This window comes from Pinus tabuliformis, chromosome 2_2 (assembly GCF_031772625.1).
Source record: "Pinus tabuliformis cultivar Carrire ecotype Pingquan chromosome 2_2, CPIR1, whole genome shotgun sequence".
Taxonomy (NCBI): Eukaryota; Viridiplantae; Streptophyta; class Pinopsida; order Pinales; family Pinaceae; genus Pinus; species Pinus tabuliformis.
In genome coordinates, this window is record NC_142300.1 from 818,443,587 (window position 1) to 818,464,741 (window position 21,155).

General features: G+C 38.6%; 1 protein-coding gene across 1 annotated transcript in view; it reads right to left on the bottom strand.

The window, feature by feature from the left end:
• LOC149195481 (uncharacterized) overlaps nt 1-15,362 on the bottom strand; it is a 131,498-nt gene extending 116,136 nt beyond the window's left edge. Inside the window, exon 1 of the mRNA XM_089407931.1 lies at nt 15,063-15,362. Within this exon, the coding sequence (XP_089264057.1) occupies nt 15,063-15,311 (249 nt within the window). The 5' untranslated portion in view covers nt 15,312-15,362. The remainder of the gene's footprint in view (nt 1-15,062) is intronic.
• Between the last annotated feature and the right edge of the window lie 5,793 nt (nt 15,363-21,155).

Below are 21,155 nucleotides of genomic sequence, written 5' to 3' on the forward strand. Positions count from 1 at the left end.
CATCTATCGAATTGTGAAGACTTGTGAGTCTTCACGAGTCTAGGCTTGTAAGAGTCGTGCTTCACTGCTCCATGTGCAAATTCATTAGTTGTAACTTCTAGTTGCGGCCAAGATATAGCATTCATCATGCTCTTCTTCCATGGACCATCAAGAACATCCCAAAAACAAAACAAATTTTGATGAACTAGCGGCCTCTTGTTCATTATTTTGGCAAGAATCGGTTGAGGAAGCCAGAATTGAAACTACAACAAAAACATCAATTAACAGAAGTCAAAGGTCAACTCTCGCATTATCACTCTTTGGCGCTGTTAATTTCAACCGCAAAGGATTCCATGTTTTCATACTGATCAAACTGCCAATGTTTGAAAGGGGGGACTTCTCCATACGTGACATCACACAAAATGACCTCAACTAATTCAAAATAGCTATCATCGCCTGGATTATGATTTGAATCAATATCTACATACTCCACCCCAGTATGACTGTTAACCCCTTCATGAGTTCCTGAGCACTGAGTGAGCTTCAGGTTCGAATGATAGTTAGAGCACATAGCCCAAATCCATAGTCGAGAAACCTTCCTTCTACACGAGCACGATTGAATGAATGAATTTCTCTACTAAAAGTTTCCTGATGCTCCTCTCCTTGAGACCTTCGGCCTACCCAAACAGGCCTCGCAACGCCTACAGCCTACTACAGAATTTCGGCCTTCCTTTATTCGACCTCTAAACAGAACGAAACAACCACTTTTTTTCAGAACTCGACTAGCACAAAATATTCCAAATTCGGCCTCCCAAAGGCAAAACTCCTCTTCTTAAGCTGACTTGATGACTACTCTTTTAGCCTGACTCTGATACCATGTTGATTTTTCTACAATAATACACAGGAGAAGTTAATCTTTTGATCTAATAGTGTTTTCTAATGATTTTCAATTAACTTGCGCCATACATATGATTAAGCAATTATATACATGAAATCGCAACAGTAAATCTAGTAAAACAATAAAATCAATAAGAGACAACCATGCACAATAGAGACAACAAATTTTCCCTGGGAAACCCAAACTTGGGAGAAAATCCAGCAACTCTTCTTCTAGGAGAAATTGTTCTTCAGCAAGATTTACAATAAATAGTCTAGAAATTTGTGCCAAAAACCAAGTCCAAACTTTAATCACTTCATCATTTTTTTGTTCCCACGAATGTCTTCTATTGAAGAGATATGTTGTGAGTGAGTGATCAAATGAAGCCTCACATTTTGTATATATACAAGTCGAATGGGTGCATTTACCCCAAGGCATGCACCATTTCATGGTGGGGCCAACTTGTCCCTTATAAGTCTACATGAAACCCAAAAATAAAATTTGTTTTATTTTAATTTCCATAGATTTTCTTGGTCGACTTAAGAGACCTATTGGCATGTAGGATGTTAGTTTTTGTAGCATCGGTTGTGTTATAGTCTCAAAACTTTGTGGAGAGGCTAAAACACAAGAGTTCTCCATATCCTAGAAATCGTTTATAGAAATTAAACCTAGAAGTGTCTTAATTATATTATTAGCCTATTTTTAAATATTTCCTAAGTCTAAACTTAGGAAAAATAATTATTTAATCAGAATTAATTGAGATAAGGTGTGAATCATCTAAAAACTCACACAAATCAACAGGAAATAATTTGGGCCCTTGATTTAGTGTTAATCTTGGTCGTTGGAGATCCAACAAAGGATTATAAGAAGTCAATGGGCAAATGGAGAACACACTTGTGAAAACCACAAAGAGCTCGATTTTCTTGGAGAATTTGATTTTCTAGAGAGCCAACAATGTTGGAAGAGTTCGAGCTTCAACAAGGAAGCAGAAATAGTGAGGGGTAGAGACAATGAGGCCGGAGGAAGATTTCCAAATCAGGTGAGTGCATTTGCAAAGAGGACGAAATTTCTAAAGGAAGTTGCGCAGAGGCAACGCAAAGGCTTCATTGGGCAGTTCGATTTGCCGAGGAAGAAAGACGTTTTTAGTTCCAGAGTGTTGGAGAAGCATTTTTCCAGTCAGCAGCATGCAGGACGGCTTGATTAGCAATCGATTCAGGGAGCACGTGTAGCAAGCAACTTCAAGTTGATGCAGATCCTACGCAAACCCAATTGGACGGCTTTCTTTTCAGTGGCAGTCAAGTGTCAAGATTGCTTAGAGTAAGGATAATTTCCTTTTAGATATTTTTTCAAGTATTTTTTCTGCAGGATTGCCAATTTTCGGCATCCAGATTATACACGGAATTTCTCACTACTGCATAATAATAAAAACCCTCAGCCACTGCACTGTTTTTCCCAAGTTGGGTTTTTCCGAGGACATTTGTCCAAAAATAACTGTGTTAATTTTATGTGTGCTAGAATTTTCTTAGTTTCTAACACTATTATTTTCCACAATTTTAATTGTGAAGGTTGCAGTGTGAATAATTTGGTATTTGTCATAGCAGATAAATTGTTAAATTAATTAACAATTAGAAAAATAATTTCCAATTGTTGCAATAGGATTTCAGACTTGAAATTTTCACATGGTATCAGAACGTGATTGATCAGCCGAGAAGCTCAGAAGCTAGAGAAGAAAATTTTGTTATTTAGGGGGAGCAGCAGACCAAAATTTTCTGGTGCTACGCAATGCCTGGCCAGGAAATTCGAACTGTTGGGCGAGGGTTCGATTTTCAGTTGCAGGGTGGCAGAAAATTCAATTTTCCCATATTAGTGACTCAAGCAAGCAGAGGGAGCAGCAACAACTCAGTTTTCGCTGAGCAGATTCCTTGGTTTGATGCAGAGGGTTTTGCAGTAGCAAAATCAACATCGGTGGAAGAGAAATAGCACACACAAAGGGAAAATTTCTCTCAGGGGACTTCAAGTTTTAGAAGTTTGATTTTTCAGTTGCAAATTGGCAGTAGTTGAGAGCAGATTTCCTCATTCCAGAAGGGAGTGTGAATAGCAGAACCAGCAACTAAGAAAAGGGGAAGAGGGAGTTTTTGACAATTTCAAAGATGACCACAATAAGGCTTAGAGACCAGGATAGGTTGGAGGGAACACCTCCAACTATGTCATCTAGAAGGCTAGGATGTCATTCCTTCTGGATGAATACAGCCTGAAGACCTACGCAGAGAATGTGGTAGCAGTACCCTAGAATGTCAATCAGCTCAAGGAGTACAGGAAGGAAATGGCGAAGGCGAGAGAACGATTTTGGATGGAGTCTGAGATCATCTAGTCTCACATGTGGCAGAGAAAGGGATGGCCAAGGAGATGTTGGATGATCTCTCCGAGCTATTTCAGAGTTCTTCCGAGCAACGGAAGATGTTTCTCCAAGAGAATATGAGGAGCATAAGATGCAGAAGGGCAAAAGCATAGATGGCTTCCTCACCAGACTTTAGGAAGTCTGAGATCAGCCAGCAGTGGTTGCGGAAGCACCCCAACCCACAAAGCTTGTATGATTAGCACTGAACAGTGTCTAAGATGACTGGTAGGTATTTGTCCAGAGTATCTTGGGCAGAGACACCTTGCCTAATTGGGACAGGATGTGGTCCGATCTACAACAGGAGGAGTTGAGGCAGGCTCTAGTTAAGAGTACCATCAGCAGCAAGGGGCCGAAGGGTGAAGAGGAGAATGTGACCCTAGCATCCAAGGGTCCCAGTCAAGGGCATGGGAAAAGAAAAAGAAGGACCTATCAACGGTCAAGTGCTTCAGATGCGGTGAGCTCGGTCACTAGTGTATGTAGTGTCCTCTCAGAAAGAAGGACAAGCAGGAGAAGCAGGACCAGGTAGTCGCATCCGCAGAGATTGACAAGTTGTCCTCCAGGCTGGAGGAAGACTTCGCGATGTTTGCAGTGATACCTCCAAGAGAGAGGTGGGGCGATATGGAGTTATAGCCCCAGACAGTGGCAGACATGGGCAGCGTCCATTGGGGTGTCCTCCTCATGGATCATTACCTTGCTACGGGGGCCCACAGTATTCAGTAGCATGATGGATCAGTGTCAGTTGATGCAGTTAGATTCCAGGGTGATAGTTGCAGACTAGTAGTAGTCAGGTACTGAGGAACGCAGTGCAGTGTTGGCAGCAGTGCAGAGTGGCACAGTGCAGAGTCAATAGCAGCGCAGAATCTTCAGTGCACAGTGCAGTGGCTAGTAGCAGTCAGGATACGGGAGATAGATGCATCATACAAAACACAGTTGATTGAATATTTCATATGCTTCTCAGTTGCAGTAGTTGCAGTTGCAGCAACAACAGATGAGAGGGAGTTGCAATGTCGATGCAGAGTTGGCAGCAGTACATCAGTGTCAACAACAGCAGTGAGCACAGATGTAGCATCAGAGTTGCGCAGTAGTTGGTGGGCAATGGCAAGCAGTCACAGTGACCAGACATCAGCAGCGTGACAAAGGGTGGTACAAAGGCAGAGTTTTGTGGCAAAGTGTGCAGCACTAGACATAACACCTTCCTCGCTAAGAGGGAGTGTTAGTTTCTATAGCATCGGAGGTGTTCTAATCTCGAAACTTTGTGGAGAGGCTAAAACACAGGAGCTCTCCATAACCTAGAAATCATTTCTGGAAATTCCTAAAGTGTCTTAATTAGATTATTAGTCTATTTTTAAATATTTCTTTAGTCCTAACTTAGGAAAAGTGGATAATTAATCAAAATTAATTAACATAAGGTGTGAATCATCTAGAAACTCACACAGATCGACAACGAAATAATTTGGACCCTTGATTAAGTTTTCATCTTGGTAGTTGGAGGTCCAACAAAAGATCATAAGAAGAAGTTAAATGGGCAGATGGAGAACACACTTGTGAGAACCACAGAGAGTTCGATTTCCTTGAAGAGTTCGATTTTCTAGACAGCCAACAGTGTTGGAAGAGTTCAAGCTTCAATGAGGCAGCAGAAACAGTGAGGGGCAGAGACAGTGAGGCTGGAGGAAGATTTCCAAATCAGGTGAGTGCATTTGCAAAGAGGCTGAAATTTCTCCGAGAAGTTGCGCAGAGGCTTCATTGGGCAGTTTGATTTGCTAAGGAAGGAAGATATTTTCAGTTCCAGAGGCCAAGTAGAGGTTCCAGAGTGTTGGAGAAGCGTTTTCCCAATCAGCAGCAAGCAAGACGGCTTGATTAGCAGTCGATTCAGGCAGCACATATGGCAACCAACTCCAGGTTGATACAAAGCTTCCGCAAACCCATTTGGACCGCTTGCTTTTCAGTGGCAGTCAAGTGTCGGGATTGCTCGAAGTGAAGGTTATTTCCCTCTATATATTTTTGCCAGTATCTTCACTGCAAGATTGCCAGTTTTCGGCATCCACATTGAACTTAGAATTTCTCACTGCTACATAATAATAAAAACCCTCAATTGTTACACTAGTTTTCCCAAGTTCGGTTTTTCCAAGACATTTATCCAAAACTAACTATGTTCATTTTTATGTGTGTGTGCTAGAATTTTCTCAGTTTCTAGCGCTATTATTTTCCGTAGTTTTTATTGTCGTAGCGGATAAACTATTAAATTAATTAACAATTAGAAAAATAGTTTCCAATCACTGCAATAGGATTTCAGATTTGAAATTTTCACACAAGAATACCTCCCGATGCTGCACAAAAATCAATCAGATGTATAGCCTCATCTATAAAGGCTAATTTTGAATTTTGCATCATGTAATCATCTATTTGATTTATTATAGACTTGGTTTTCCTTCTAAAATGTCATTTATGTGTCTCATTCTCTCTTTCTTGCAAGAAAATATGTTATTAACTTATTTGTAGAAAAAAATTATATATATATATACATATGATGTTTTGCCCAGTATCTACATTTTTGGGTGTCACGTTTCCAGCCGTGCCCATTTCAAAAATTTCCAGACATTTGCACATTTCATGCAACTTAGCTACAAAGGGGATAATGATTGTTTGCTTCATGGTTTTGTTAATCTAGATTAAGTAAGAGATGTAGTAACAAGGAATAACACTTTCAGAAACTGTTTTAGCATGGGTACATGTATGATTACTTTGTTTAGCAGGAAATAGGGAACAAATGACCTTAGCTCAGCTTTGCGGAAGCATACTATATTGCAGCTTCATCTGCTAGTTAAGGTAATCTGAGTTTACAATTTTGTAGCTAAGTTGATTGGTGTGATGTTGGAGACCATTGTCATTTATTATAATAATTAGAATTGCATTGACTTCTCTGAGAATTCAGACTCCAATATCAGATCTAAGCATACTGGGCTCAGATAGCATTTCCTAAGGGGCAATGTACAAAGAAAACCAGTGATCTTCAAGGATATTCCTTCAAATTCACAGGTGGTCAATGATCTGAAAAAAGGCCCTGACAAAGGGAAAGTCAAGTCACTGAGAGAGAGATTTGGTACGGTGGAGAACAAATTCCTCACAAAGATTTGGCTTGGTGGAGAACAAATTTCTCACGAAGAGGGAGTGTAAGTTTGTTGCTCTTAATATCTTCTCCATATCATTTATTTCATTTGGCATCATCTCCTATTTTCCTAAGATTTCTTAATCTTAGGAGTTACTTTTTTTTAGGGTAACTAGTATAGTGATTAGTCATGATTATTGTTTTTGCATTGATAAACCATAAGAGTCACTGAGGGCACCATATCGAGAGAGATTCTTTCAACTTCTCCTTGAAATTCCTCTTGCATTGTGTGCCCCTCCTACAAAAACATTCTTAGATCTACTCAAGCTTGTTTTATAGATTTATGCATGTCAATAAACTTTTGGTATGCATATCCCGTAAGTTGGGTGACCCTCCTATAATAGTAAATTTGTAAGTTAGTAGGAGTTACAAGTGAGTTATAACTCCTTTATGAGTTGATTTGTCTGTTTAAGTCTCTCCTACACTTGGTTGCTGGAGAAAAGTATGAACAGAGCGAGTGGCATTTATGTAAGGTTAACTCATCCAAGGAGGTTGCCCCACAATGCTAAGCACTATCCTCCTTTTGTTATTCATTTCATTGTAATCACTTTTTATGCTAATCAAAAAAAAGAGTGTTGGGTCTGCAAAACAGTTTGTTGCTTTGTAATTTCCAATGTTCCACCAAGACTCCGGTGCAGGGAGACACGGGTGCGGGGAGACGCACAAGGGGAACGTGTTGGAGTACCCTCAAATTTTACGGAAATTTTGGGGGTGCGGGGAGACGCACAAGGGGAACGTGTTGGAGTACCCTCAAATTTTACGGAAATTTTGGGGGTGCGGGGAGACGTCGAGGTATATAATTTAATATATATATATCAAGTTCATATTCATTGTTCACTGTTCAATAATGAAAGCATAAAAATATTAAATAGACAATTGAATCATTGATCCATCCTCATCATTCATTTTGATACATACATCATTCATATGACATACTCAAGTCTCATTATTGAATTATTCATACATACCATAAGATTCGATAAAAAATAAATAAAAATCAATAATGAAATATTCAAATACATTGATCCATATCATTGGATATTCCGACACATAGGAAATAGTTAAGTACAACTTGGTCTAGTAGGTAAAGTGTGTTTCTTTACCGTTGTACATTTTGTAACTTACAATCCGACGGTCACGATATGTAGTGATCCGACGGTTCATTCTCTCCTCGGTATTACCGACACTTGATCCATGGCTAGACACCCGATTGGTCCATGATTTCTATTTAAAGCGCATGGAGGGTCATTTGTAGGGTAATCCGTGCATGAGAGAAGCATATGTAAATTTTCATTCTTTTATTAATAAATTGCCTGAAGTGGCCGCGTTGGCTCAGGCCGTGGACTGTTTCCCTCTTTGAGGGTTTTAACCACGTCAAAAATACTAGTGTATTGATCTGCGATCTGGTTGTGAGCGGTGTCCTTTGGTGTTCTATCTGAGGAACTTACCCTGTAAATTCCTACATGGTATCAGAGCTATTTGAAGGCCGCGTCCGTTGGTGATCCAAATCTGAAGCCGGTAGAACTGCATCTAACTGCCATTTCCTAGATCTACTGTTTCTGACTGCTTTCGGGCCGAGAGGACTGCTCTGTTGTGTTGGGAGCATCTGTTCCAGTGAGGAACCCCTTTCGTTTCAGGCGAAAAGGTTTCCGGTAACCCTAGCTGCGTCATTTTTAAGATTTGGAGGTATACAGTGTTTATTTGCAGTTTATAGTTATTTTCTCTCAGTTTATTTCGGTTTCAATTTATTTAGCCTTTTTTATTACCGGATCTATACCTTTCATTTCTGCGTATGCTCTTTGCCCTGCGGCTCTGTGCAATCTGGGCAAATCAGAAACAAAAAGGAAGGATTTTTCTCATGCGTATGCTCTTTTCCCTGCGCCTTAGTGTGATCTCGGAAAATCAAAAACATTGAGAAAAATATTTAGTTTCCGGCTAAAGCTAACTTTGAGCCGCAAGGTTCATTTTTGAAAATATTTAGTTTTTCGGCTAAAGCTAACTTCGAGCCGTAAGGTTCGTTTTCTTTGCATGTCCATGTTGGGTTTTGTGTTTTTTGTTTTGTAGGGAGAAAGAGCTTTCTCAAAGCAAGCACGCAACTCAAAGCACCCCCCCCCCCCTCTCTCTCTCAAATTTTTTGTATAGCTCAATTGGTTCAAAGCTATTTTAAGAGAGTAGAGATCTTGGGTTCAAGTCTCCATTTTGTGGGGGCGGACTTTTTCATTTCCGCACATTCCCGCACTTCATCGGCAACTTCATCAACTTTTTTTAAAAAGCCATAACTTCTTCATCCGGAAGCCGTTTTCAGAGCCGTTTTTTTAAACCAGCCTAATTTTTCGAGATCTATCCATTGGAACACTTAGTTTCAGCATCTTTAGCTTCAGTTTCTGTTGAAATGGAAAGTCAATACCAAGTTACCCTTGACAGCACCAACTACTTCCAATGGTTGTCCTACATTGAGGATTTACTTAGAAGGAAAGGTCTCTACAGAATAGCCTCAGGCCAAGAAAAGAAACCTAAGGATGAAGATAAGGCTGCCAAATGGGAAAATAGACAAGATCAAGCACGTGGATTGATAGGGATGTCTATTTCTCCAGATCTTAGATTCCATATTGCAGAACTTGATACTCCTGATGAAGCAATGAAACAAATCAATAAAGTTTTTGGGATTAAAAATGAACTTAGAGCCCATCAACTTGAAAATGAGTTGCTTACATTGGACCCTAATAATTTTTCTTGCATTGAAGATTTCTTGTCCAAGTTCAAGACCCTTAGATATCTCTTGGAAGGTGTTAAAGTTAAGAAAGAAGATAGTAACCTTATCTATTCCATTCTTACTAAGTTGGGACCAGCGTACTCTGTGTTTGTTTCCACCTTCCATTCTACAAGAGAAGCCTTCATTTCTCAAGAAACAGACTACAAGTCCCCTTCCTTTGACTCTTTTTGTGATTCTTTAATAAGAGAACAAGAAAAACTCTTACACCTTGGTCTTCTTAATCTTGGAAACTCTTCCAAGAAAGCGTTAGCCGCCCAGCAGCAACCAAATTCAAAGAATCCTAAGAAGTCATATCCTAAAAAGAATGGTCCTAAACCAAACAAGGGTCCTAAGCAATCTCAGCCTCAAAATGAAAAATCATTTCAACAAAATGATAAGACAAATAAAAACAAATGGAAGAAGACTGATAGACATTGCAACTTTTGTAATCGAGATGGCCACTTAGAATCCAAATGCTTTAAGAAGATGGAAGCCTTGGAAGCAGCGATGAAGAAACATAACATCCATGTGGAGCATTCTTCAACTTCAACTTCATCTTCATGAATGGCACTTTCTGCATGTGGTTGTCAATCATCTCGGTCTGGTTATGCATTATGTGTATCTTCTTCTTCTCATTCTCATGAATTGCTCATTGATTCTGGAGCTTCTTATCACATGGCCAAAAACAAGGCCATGTTTTCTTCTTTAAATGATTGTAACACCAAAAATATATATGTTGGTGATGATAGATCTCTTAGTGTTGTAGGGACTGGAACTGTTCATCTAGACAATGGTCAGTTTAATGATGTATTATGTGTTCCAACCTTATCCTGCAACCTTCTACCTGTATGTCAGATAACTCATTCAAGTGAAGGTAAAATCGTTGAATTTTCACCTCATGATGTTGTAATCAAGGACCTAAGAGATCCTAAAAAGATTTTAGCCACTGGCATTGCTGATGATTCTACAAGGTTGTATAAGTTTCACAACTTTGGGTCATCAAATCTTCCCTCAGTATTTGTTGCTCATAACGATGAAGTGAGCAAACTTTGGCATGAGCGATTTGGTCACTTAAACTATCGCTCCCTTCAGCATCTATGTAAAGAAAATATGGTGACAGGGCTTCCTATGGTATCTTGCAGAGATGGTGTTTGTTCCGGATGTGTACCCAGAAAACATCATCGGGACAGTTTTGAAAAACGTGCCTCTTGGCACGCCTCAGCCCCTTTACAGCTTGTGCATAGTGATTTATGTGGTCAACTTCCAGTTGTGTCATTCTCTGGCTGCAAGTATTTCTTAACTTTCATTGATGATTTCTCCAGATGCACTTGGGTATACTTCTTAAAACTCAAGAGTGAAGTATTTAACACATTTTTGGCCTTCAAGGCCTTTGTTGAAAAACAATCTGGACATCAAATTCTTAAGCTAAGATCTGATAATGGCGGAGAATATGTTAAAAACACATTCATCAACTATTGCACTGAGAATGGAATTCAAATGCAACATACTATTCCATATACTCCACAACAAAATGGTGTAGCTGAAAGGAAGTATCGAACCTTAAAGGAAATGGCTAATTGTATGCTACAATCTAAAGGACTTGGTCTTAGTTTTTGGGCAGAAACAATTAACTGTGCAAATTACATAATAAATCACACTCCTACTAAGGCTTTAAAGAATATCACTCCAGAAGAAGCATGGAGCTCAATCAAACCAGATGTAAGTCACTTTCGTGTTTTTGGAAGTGAAGCGTGAGCCCATATTCCAGATGAAAAGCATAAAGCTTTAGAACTAAGAGTGAAAAATGTACTTTTGTTGGATATTCTGAAGATGTCAAAGGCTATAGACTTATTCCATTTAAGTCCAAAAATGTTATCATTAGAAGAGATGTAAAATTTGATGAAAATATATCGGCCTGCGGGCCTAGTCCGGCGGATGTGCCACCTCTTCCTATCTCTTCTACTTTTGAAAACATTTCTTCTTCAGATGATGATAGTGAGGATGACAATCCTCCCACACCTTCTCAGGATCCTCCTTCAACTCCTCAGCTTCCAAAATGGGTCCGTGCTACTCGGGATGCAGCAGGTGATCTTGCCGGTGATCCTACAGATCAGCGACGTACACGTTCTCAGTTCGAGAGAGCCGATTCTTTACTGGCTCAAGCTCCAGTAAATTATGATCCTGACACCTTTGTAGAAGCTTCAGGCCATCCAGATTGGGAAGCAGCTATGAATGAAGAATATCATTCATTGTTGGCAAATGATACATGGGATCTTGTTCCTCTACCAAAAGGACGAAAACTTGTTAGATGCAAATGGGTTTACAGAACCAAGTATGGACCAAATGGGAAAGTTGATAAACATAAAGCTCGTCTTGTTGCTAAAGGTTTTTCACAGGTTGAAGGCATTGACTACACTGAAACCTTCTCCCCTATTGCCAAAATGAACTCTATCTGCCTTGTTCCTTCCCTTGCTGCTTCGTTCAAATGGGAAGTCCATCAGATGGATGTTAAATCTGCCTTCTTGCATGGGGACTTGCATGAAGAAATCTACATGGAACAACACATTGGCTTCATAAAAACAGACTCCAGCCTTGTATGTCGGCTTAAGAAATCCCTTTATGGTCTCCAGCAAGCTCCTCGAGCTTGGTATGCCAAAATGGATAGCTTTCTTTTAGAATCTGGCTTTTCTAGGTGTCATTATGACAATACTGTCTACACCAAGCAAGTGGGCAAGTCTCTTATCATTCTTGTTCTTTCTGTTGATGATCTTATCCTTACCGGTAGTGATCCCAACCTTATAAACCATGTGAAGTCTAGCCTTAAAAGGAAGTTTGAAATGACAAACTTAGGACACTTGCATTATTTTCTCGGTCTTCAAGTCTTGCAATCCAAGGAAGGTATTTCCCTTTCTCAGGCCAAGTATGCCTGTGATATTCTACGCCACTTTCACATGGAAGACTGTAAGCCAGCCCCTTCTCCCTTTCAGTCTGGAGTCAAACTTTCAATCACTTGTACTTCTCCTGAAGTTGATGCTACCTTATACCGTCAGCTTGTAGGAAAACTTTTGTATCTAACCCATACTCGTCCTGACCTTTCCTTTGCTGTTGGCCTTGTTGCTCGGTTTATGCAAAACCCACGTGAAAGTCATTGGAAAGCAGCTAAAAGAATACTTTGTTATGTTCGAGGTACAGTTCAGTTTGGGATTCATTACAGTGCCGAAGCAGCTCCTCTATTGGTTGGTTTCACTGATTCTGATTGGGCTGGTGATCCTGATGATCGGAAGTCTACTGCCGGTTATGTGTTCACTCTTGGTTCAAGACCTATTACATGGGCTTGTAAGAAACAAGCTGCCATTTGTCTTTCATCAACAGAAGCAGAGTATCGTGGTGTCGTAGAAGCTAGTAAGGAAGCCTTGTGGCTGCGTCAGATCCTGTCAGAGTTTGGCTTTCAGCAGCAGCATCCGACTACACTTTGGTGTGATAATCAAAGTGCCATTCAGCTATGCAAAGATCCAGTCCAACATCAGCGCAGCAAACACATTGAACTGCACATGCATTTCATCAGAAAGCTCATTCATGACCATGTTCTTGAAGTGCAATATTGTTCAACAAATGATCAAGTTGCAGACATCTTTACAAAGGCTCTCACAGAGGCGAAGTTCACTAAACTTCGATTTATGGTTGGAGTTCAGGAAGTTGTCACTAAGGGGGGATAGGCTCTAGTGCCTCCTTCCTTCTCCTATTGTGTCATATTTGTAAATCCTTCAATCCTATCCCAAGTTGTTCTTAAGGGGGGATGTTAGGATATTCCGACACATAGGAAATAGTTAAGTACAACTTGGTCTAGTATAGAGTTAGGTATAGAGTTAGGTAAATTGTGTTTCTTTACCGTTGTACATTTTGTAACTTACAATCCGACAGTCACGATATGTAGTGATCCGACGGTTCATTCTCTCCTCGGTATTACCGACACTTGATCCGTGGCTTGACACCCGATTGGTCCATGATTTCTATTTAAAGCGCATGGAGGGTCATTTGTATGGTAATCCATGTATGAGAGAAGCATATGTAAATTTTCATTCTTTTATTAATAAATTGCCTGAAGTGGCCGCGTTGGCTCAGGCCGTGGACTGTTTCCCTCTTTGAGGGTTTTAACCACGTCAAAAATACTAGTGTATTGATCTGCGATCTGGTTGTGAGCGGTGTCCTTTGGTGTTCTGTCTGAGGAACTTACCCTGTAAATTCCTACACATCATTCTACAATCTACACTGATTTAAAAATTAAATTCATCATTCATCATTCTAGAATCTAAATTGAAAGCAAAACATACTAGTATATTTACAAAGTTTGAACACTAAATTTATATAACTCAAAGTTTGAACCTAGGTTTTAGACTGTTAGTTATTTAATATTTTTTTGTTCTATTTAGTTTTAATTTTAAATTTTTTAATTGTTTTGATTTTTTATTTTTTTATTTTTTTATTTTTAATTTGGGTCTTATTAGACAAATTTAAAGGGGGATGCCCAGAAGCACCCTTTTTGAAGGGGGGCGTCCAAACGCACCCTTTTTGGGGAGTCTAGACTCCCACACTAGGGAAACGCACCCCCTTGCGTCTCCCCGAAACTCCCCAAAAAGGGTGTGTGGGGAAACGCACCCCCAAGAGACTCCCCATCCCAGGTGCGAGCGGTCCGTGCATCCGACCCTAGGGGACGCGTCCCTGTGGAACACTGGTAATTTCAGTGGGTGAAAAACTAAATCTGCTGCTCAATACTTGGAGGATTGTTCTCAAATTCAGATATGTTGTGGCTATTTCCCTGATCTCTCATTCTATAACTTGTTTTAAAAAAGAAGCAGTTTTGATTTGCTGTTTCATGAGTTTTTTCTGTTTCAGGTCTAGTTTCAGATCTAAGGAATAAGTGCATATCATGACTTCGAAAAAAAAAAACCCAAAAACATGAATAACAACTCTACCTGCATAAGCTGGAAAATGTCGCATTTAGTGTGTACAGTATAAGTTATTTTTTAAATTTATATTTATCAGGGAGCCCAAAATAAATAAGTATAAGATGCAGTTCTGTGAACCTGTGATTCTAACAGCTCTGCTTAATATTAGGAGTTAAGACTATGAAAAAGCAGAGTTCTGCACAGATGTGGCTGAGGCAATGAAGACGCTAGTGCTTTTCAACAGTTCTGTAAATCAATGTTTATGCATGCCGGTGTCTATATATCTCAATGAACAAGTGTTCAGGTTTCTGTCTTTGTTTAAGATAGCCTTACGCTGCTATGGGTCTGCTATGCAAAAAGAGATTGGAATAGAAGAAAGCGCGGAGAATTTGGTAAAGGTCAGTTTTGACTTTTTCTGAAAGAACAGCAAAATCAATGGAGATTATCCAGCCACTACCATTGGCATGCTTATGTAAATCGTTTTTTTAAGCAATGGGAATATTTTTTGTTGTTAAAAAAGAGTTCATTTTCCAAACTTATAGGTGGTTTTCTTTGTTTCTTGGATTTCATATATTGTTCAATTTATCTTTTTTGTTGTTCCCTAGAAATTTGGGAGAGTGTCCCAGCATTCTGGACACCCATTCCGGCATTCCCCTTCTGTAAGCTCATGCAGCATGGTAAATATTTGTTCTGATGTTTTCAGTGTACCATGTGAAGCCACTTTGATCACAAACATTGTTTAGGTTTTATATTGTTCATATGTCAATTACAATCAGCAATCTAAACATCCAAAAAAAAAATCTGCTAACAGAAGAATTGGGTAGTTTTATCCTTCTGTTCTTCTCTGGAAATCTACTCCCATGTACCATGAATTAATTATTTATTTAAGCTAGAAAACGTCATTAAGCAGAGAATCAAAATATGGATAAAAACAAAAAAAATACCTTGGCAGATTGAGCAGGACCACGAATGGCACAAAGAAGGAAATGGAGGAGTGTCTCTCCCATTGTAGGGTTAGAATGCCTGAAGACTCCGGACCTGGGGGGTACTCCATGTTGACCAAGCAAAGAGCCATCTGAACCTAACAGCAATGAATTACTACTATTGTACATGGCAGCTTCCAATTCGAATTCTCTTTCAGGTTCACAGCCTTCCTTTTCCTGTTCAAAGTCATCCTCCTTCTGGGGCTCCATTGCAACCCAGATCTCTGGTAGATTTTAAAAAATGGATTGAGTTGCTTTGGCCCTCCTGCCCTGATCCTGCAGATAACACAGGGTTTATATATATGTACAAATTTTTATGTGCAAAATAAATTAAAAAGAGTGAATTTGTTGTTGCATTCATAAACAGATCACAGGCTTACACTAGATTAATTGAGACATTATTGTTGTTATTATTTGTTATGTATTATTGAAGGGGATAAAAAACTCAAAGGTGTACACTTCAATATTTTTTGTCCAAAATAAGAAAGATACAAAGTCGTTTACTCTTTCATTCTTTAATATTAAGACAATTGTTTTTTAAGTTAGCAGTTATTGTAATTTATTTTCATTTATTCAGAGTTACACATATGCACTAAGTGGAGGTTGATTCGGAGGAGTGGCATTCAGCTAGGGTTTCGGGTGGGAAGCTGCAGGTCACAGCTTCCAGCTCACGGGGGCAGGGTTGGCACTGGCCCCTCTTTCCTTCAGTGGTGGCAGAACACAAAATCCTGCATCCTTCAACATTGTTGGGTATGGTCAAGGTTTAGGTCTCATAGGAAGGAAATCAGGAAACGTAGGTAGTGGAAAACCCTCGTCTCCAAGTAGTATCTGTGAACATTGGAAGATACATTCGATATATGCAAGACAATGCAGTTATATGCAGATTTATGGAACTCTGATCAATGGGAACTGGAACTCTCTGCAAAAGTTTATTTTTGTAGTTTTCTCCAACACAGAGGATACGGCTGAGTATTTGAGGAAGGACCATATTTTTTCAATTCAGCTACGTTGTGTTGGATTTTGAAAACATAAGATGGATTTTGGAGGATATAAGAACAATGAAAGACATTGTTTTGAAAACATAAGATGGATTTTGGAGGATATAAGAACAATGAAAGACATTGTAAAAACGGACTAGAGTAAAATATATGCATTTATTATATTAAAGTCAATTGTTACAATAAGAGTGCTTCCTTTAGATCACTTGAGAGTGCTCCTCTTTTATGTCATTCATTGTGTAGTTACATTTGTTAGAAAATCGGAAAGGCAGAAAGATTTTCTCTAGTTGATAATTACTTGTGAAATCTTTGAGTTCTTATTATTTTTCTTATGTTCCTTTTTATCTTAGTTCATCAAGCAATTACCAAAACCAAAACACAAAGATCAGGGACATCAGATGTAGGCACTCAACCAAGGCTAAAACCCCTATATGGGGGAAAACTTCGTCAAGAACTCTTCCTTTAGTACTTCAAAATGAGATGGACCAAGACCCTAGACCAACAGACCTTCCTCCTCCACCAAGTCAGCGCTCCAAGATGATTTAGTAGTCTCTTCTTATCCAGCAGATTCAGCCTAACAACAATCCAGAAATTCGACTTCCCAGCTACAAAATTTCAACCCCCAGCAACAGAACTTTGACCCAACAGCAAAACTGCAGTTTCAGCCCCTCTAGCAGCTCAGCATATTCACATGCGTTAAAAAGAGAGAGAGAAAATTTCGACTTCTGGTGCTTGAGAGAGACCTTCTTCCTTTTTGCTAGCCTTCTTCCTCTTCTTCCTTGAAATTCGCACTTTTTCTAGCCCTGGCAGAGTTATATCAAACTTGGTGAGTGAGTGACAAATGAGGTCGAGTTGCTGCCTTTATATAGGATTTTTTACCCCTCTGTTTAGGCCAACTTGGTCGAGAAGGCCTAGTTTACCTATTTTACAATAAAATAAATTTCTTCTTTAACAAATAAATCCCAAGGGGGGTTCTTTACATTATGACATGGACAAAGACGCTTGACATAAACCCTAGAAGCCTACAATGGAGGCTTTGACTTATAAACAAACGACCCAAGCATGAAACCCATGCTTTAATAAGTCAATTTCTTTAATAATAAAATTTCTTTTTCTTTCTTTTGATAAAGAAATTACATCATATGACTTAAATACAATTATGAAGACCAATACTACTTACATTCTTCAACACTCCCTCTTTAACTAGGGAGGTATTCATAATTACATTTATACAGAGGTACATGGAAGATCTCCAAAATGAACTACAAAGAGTTTTAGCACACTCAGTGTTGCGGACTAGAAACCTGACCAGGGTATTCTCTCCGGGTGGGACTATGATGGACTCAAGCTTTCAACCAGTCTAGGTACCATCAGGCTTACATGCTAACCATCAACCCAGGGATCTAGGCGCATATCCAAGGTTAGAGCTCCAAGACCAATGCCACCCTCCCTCTTTGGGATATAGACGTCAACACAAAGGTTGGTCAGACATCCTCCGAAGCATGTGCCATTAGATGCTTCATCTCTCCCTAATAAACTTAACCAAATATATCCATTTGTCCAAGCATGCTTCCAAAGTATTCATTCTTCTTGTGGAGAGATCGACATGTACAAACACAAACTCCAATCAACAATAAACTTTCAAATATAAGTAAAGACACACCTTAGGTGTGCTTAATCATTATGATGCTACTATCATCATCAAGTTATCCATCTACAATTTGTCGGAAGCTTTCTTCTTCTTTCGTTTCTTCAGCAGCACCAAATACATCTTCAGATCTTCCTCAAGTCTTTTGTTTGCAACTTCATGAACATTTATCTATAGATCTTTCATTCATTCTTTGGTTTCATTCTTTCTTCAAGGTATTCATCATGACTATCAGAATATGTCCTCCCTCTCAACTGGGGAGACATACCCTATCTTCTATCCAGGCTCCCTCACTTAGGGAGATCAACCACTTCCTTCTTCTATAACATCGAAGAGCCTTTCATGGCTCCAATTCTTCTTACGACATCAAAGTCGTCTTGATCATCATAACTTCCTTTATCATGCTTACCAATATTATCAAGTCATCTTCACTTACGAACATCTTCAACATCTTGAAGATTATGTACATGCACAACTTAAACAGTGAGTACAACCAAAAACAAATATACAGAAGCATGAAGTTAATTATGTCAAATTCTTATAATGGAAGCATCAAAGCATTTAGATTTTAGACATCAAATACCTAAACCTAGTTAGGTTCATAATTGATAAGAGACACATCTATTTGCATACTAGACTTCAACTTCTTACTATGGTTTTGTCACAAACCCTAGATTCCATTTCGAGACACAAGACCTTAGATAGCAAATCAAATAATAATCCAATCACAGTACTATACATCTAAGGTTTCAATAATATATTCTATGACAGAATCTACTAGGGTTTGTTCCAAACCCTAGATTTTCATCATCAAAACTAAAACATATCAATAATATCATCAAGTCCTAGAATATCAATTTCTACTAGGGTTTTGTTACAAACCTTAGAATTCACAAACTAAACATGGGTATCAATAAGCATATTCACATATATATAACTAGGATTTCATAAACATGCACTAGCATATCACAATAATATCTACTAGGTAAACCCAAGACACAAACATCAATACATTAACAACAATTTTGACTAGGCTCAAGTTTCGAACAGACACACGAATATACACCTAGGCTTTCATTCCTAGGATCTTACAACTATCACAAGAATTTTAGCTTATAAATCCTAATTTATCAAACCCTAAAGATATAGGGTTTAGTCATTAATAACAAACCCTAAAAGACTAGGATTTTGCCATTACAAAAACCCAAAATATCAAAAGAATAGGATTTCTAGATTTCATTAACAACCCTAAGTAGATAGGGCTTCATAAATATTGACATAGTGAACCTTTTTAGTGTTCCACAAGAATGATAAATAAGGGTAGATTCAATCTAATGATTAATCACATTAACAAGAATCTTTTACGATTCAAAACCCTAGACATAACGATGTTAGTAATGTAAAGCAAAAATTTAAAAGAAGAATGATCGTACCTTTTACATGAAGAGAACTTTATAACAAAGCTTATAGTCTAAGACATACCTTGAGTTGTTTCTTAACAAACCTTGTAGTACATCAATCCTTGAAGGGATTTCTTTGCAGCAGAACTTCTTCCATGCTTCAAGTCTGTCCTTTGAAGTCTTCTTCATAGCCTTTGAGCATTCAGTAAGCTTTCCTAACCAGGAAAAATATAAAGAGAAGGTTATTAGCTTACAATACAAACATATTTTGATATGAGAGAGAAACCAAACACAAAAGAGGAGACAAGGAATAAGATACTTATCTTTTGGTAAAATGGTGAAGGCTCCCTCTTAATCCAGTCTTTGAGGGATACCTACAACTTATCAAAATTCAAAAGAAAGATGTTCTAACAAGACATGTTAGACCTACAAATTCTAGAAATCAAATCATAAAGGAAAACAAATCAAAAAATAGAAGACTAAGAGAGAAATGTGAGAGAGAGGACTTAGTAGTATAAGTCCTTGACTTCCGATTCTTCAGTCTTATTCTTCTTGGGTGGAGCTTCATCGGTAACATTTGCTTGATCCCTATCTCTCTTCTTATTCTTTGGACTTTCAGGACAATGACTTTTATAATGACCCATCTTGTGACAATTGTAACATTCAATCTTGGATAGGTCAACTTTCTTCTTTGGTCCTTTGAACCTTTTGAAGGTTCCTTTCTTTTTGTGATGAGCGGAGTAAGCATTAGAGGTGTTTTCTTCTTCATCCTCCTTATTTTCTATTAACGATACTTGACCTTCTTCTTGATTGCATGCATTCCACATTTGTTCAAATGTTGGAGTATCCTTCCAACTGTTGAGTCTTTATGCAAAGGCACTCCAAGATTTTGGTAGTCCTAGAAGAGCAGTAATTACGAGCTCCTTTTCTGGAACAACTTCATCTATTGCTTGGAGTTCATCTCTGATTCTAGATTTCCTTATAAAGTAGGATTATACAGTGTCATCTTTTTCATCTTAATAGTCCTTAATTCATTCTTGAGGCTTTCTATTTGACCAATGTTCTTGATGGTGAACAATTCGGAAAGAGCCTTATACATTTCTTGAGCGGAATTTATGTTGGATATGTATGGAATTAGGTTGTTTTTAACTCCATCCACTATAAGGTTCATAGCCTCCACTATAAGGTTCATAGCCAAGATTTCGATTTCTCTAAACTTTTCTTTTTTTGCTTCACTTGATTCATCTGTAAGTTTCTTGATTTTTCTTTGAACAAGATCCAAAACTTTGTTCTTGTCCAAAATTAGGTCTATCATATTTTTCCAAGCCGTGTAGTTGGAGGCACCTTCTAGTTTGTTTTCTCCCTTCATTGAGTTTGACATAGTTCCAGTCAATAGTAGGCTTGTCTCTTTATATGATCATTTTTCCTTAATGACGTTCCTTTGATCTCCTTTTCGTTAAGAAAGCTTCGACCTGCGTTTTTCCTTCTCCTTCACCTTAGCTTTGATACCATGTTAGAAAATTGAAAAGGCAAAAAGATTTTCTCTAGTTAATAATACTTGTGATATCTTTGAATTCTTATTAGTTTTCTTATGTTCCCTTTTATCTTAGTTCATCAAGCAATTACCAAAACCAAAACACAAAGATCAAGGACACCAGATGTAAGCACTCAGCAAGGGCTAAAACCCCTATATAGGGCAAAACTCAGTCAAGAACTCTTCCTTCAATAATTTAAAATGAGATGGACAAAGACCCGAGACCAACAGTCCTTCCTCCTCCACCAAACCAGCCCTCCGAGATGATTTAGTAGCCTCTTCTTATCCAGCAACTTCAACCCAGCAACAATCCAGGAATTTGACTTCCCAGCTACAGAATTTCGACCCCCAACACTAGAACTTCGACCCAATAGCAGAACTACAATTTCGGCCCATCCAGTAGCTCAACAAATTCCAAGTGTTAGAGAGACAAAAAAATTTGACTTCTAGTGCTTGCGAGAGACCTTCCTCCTT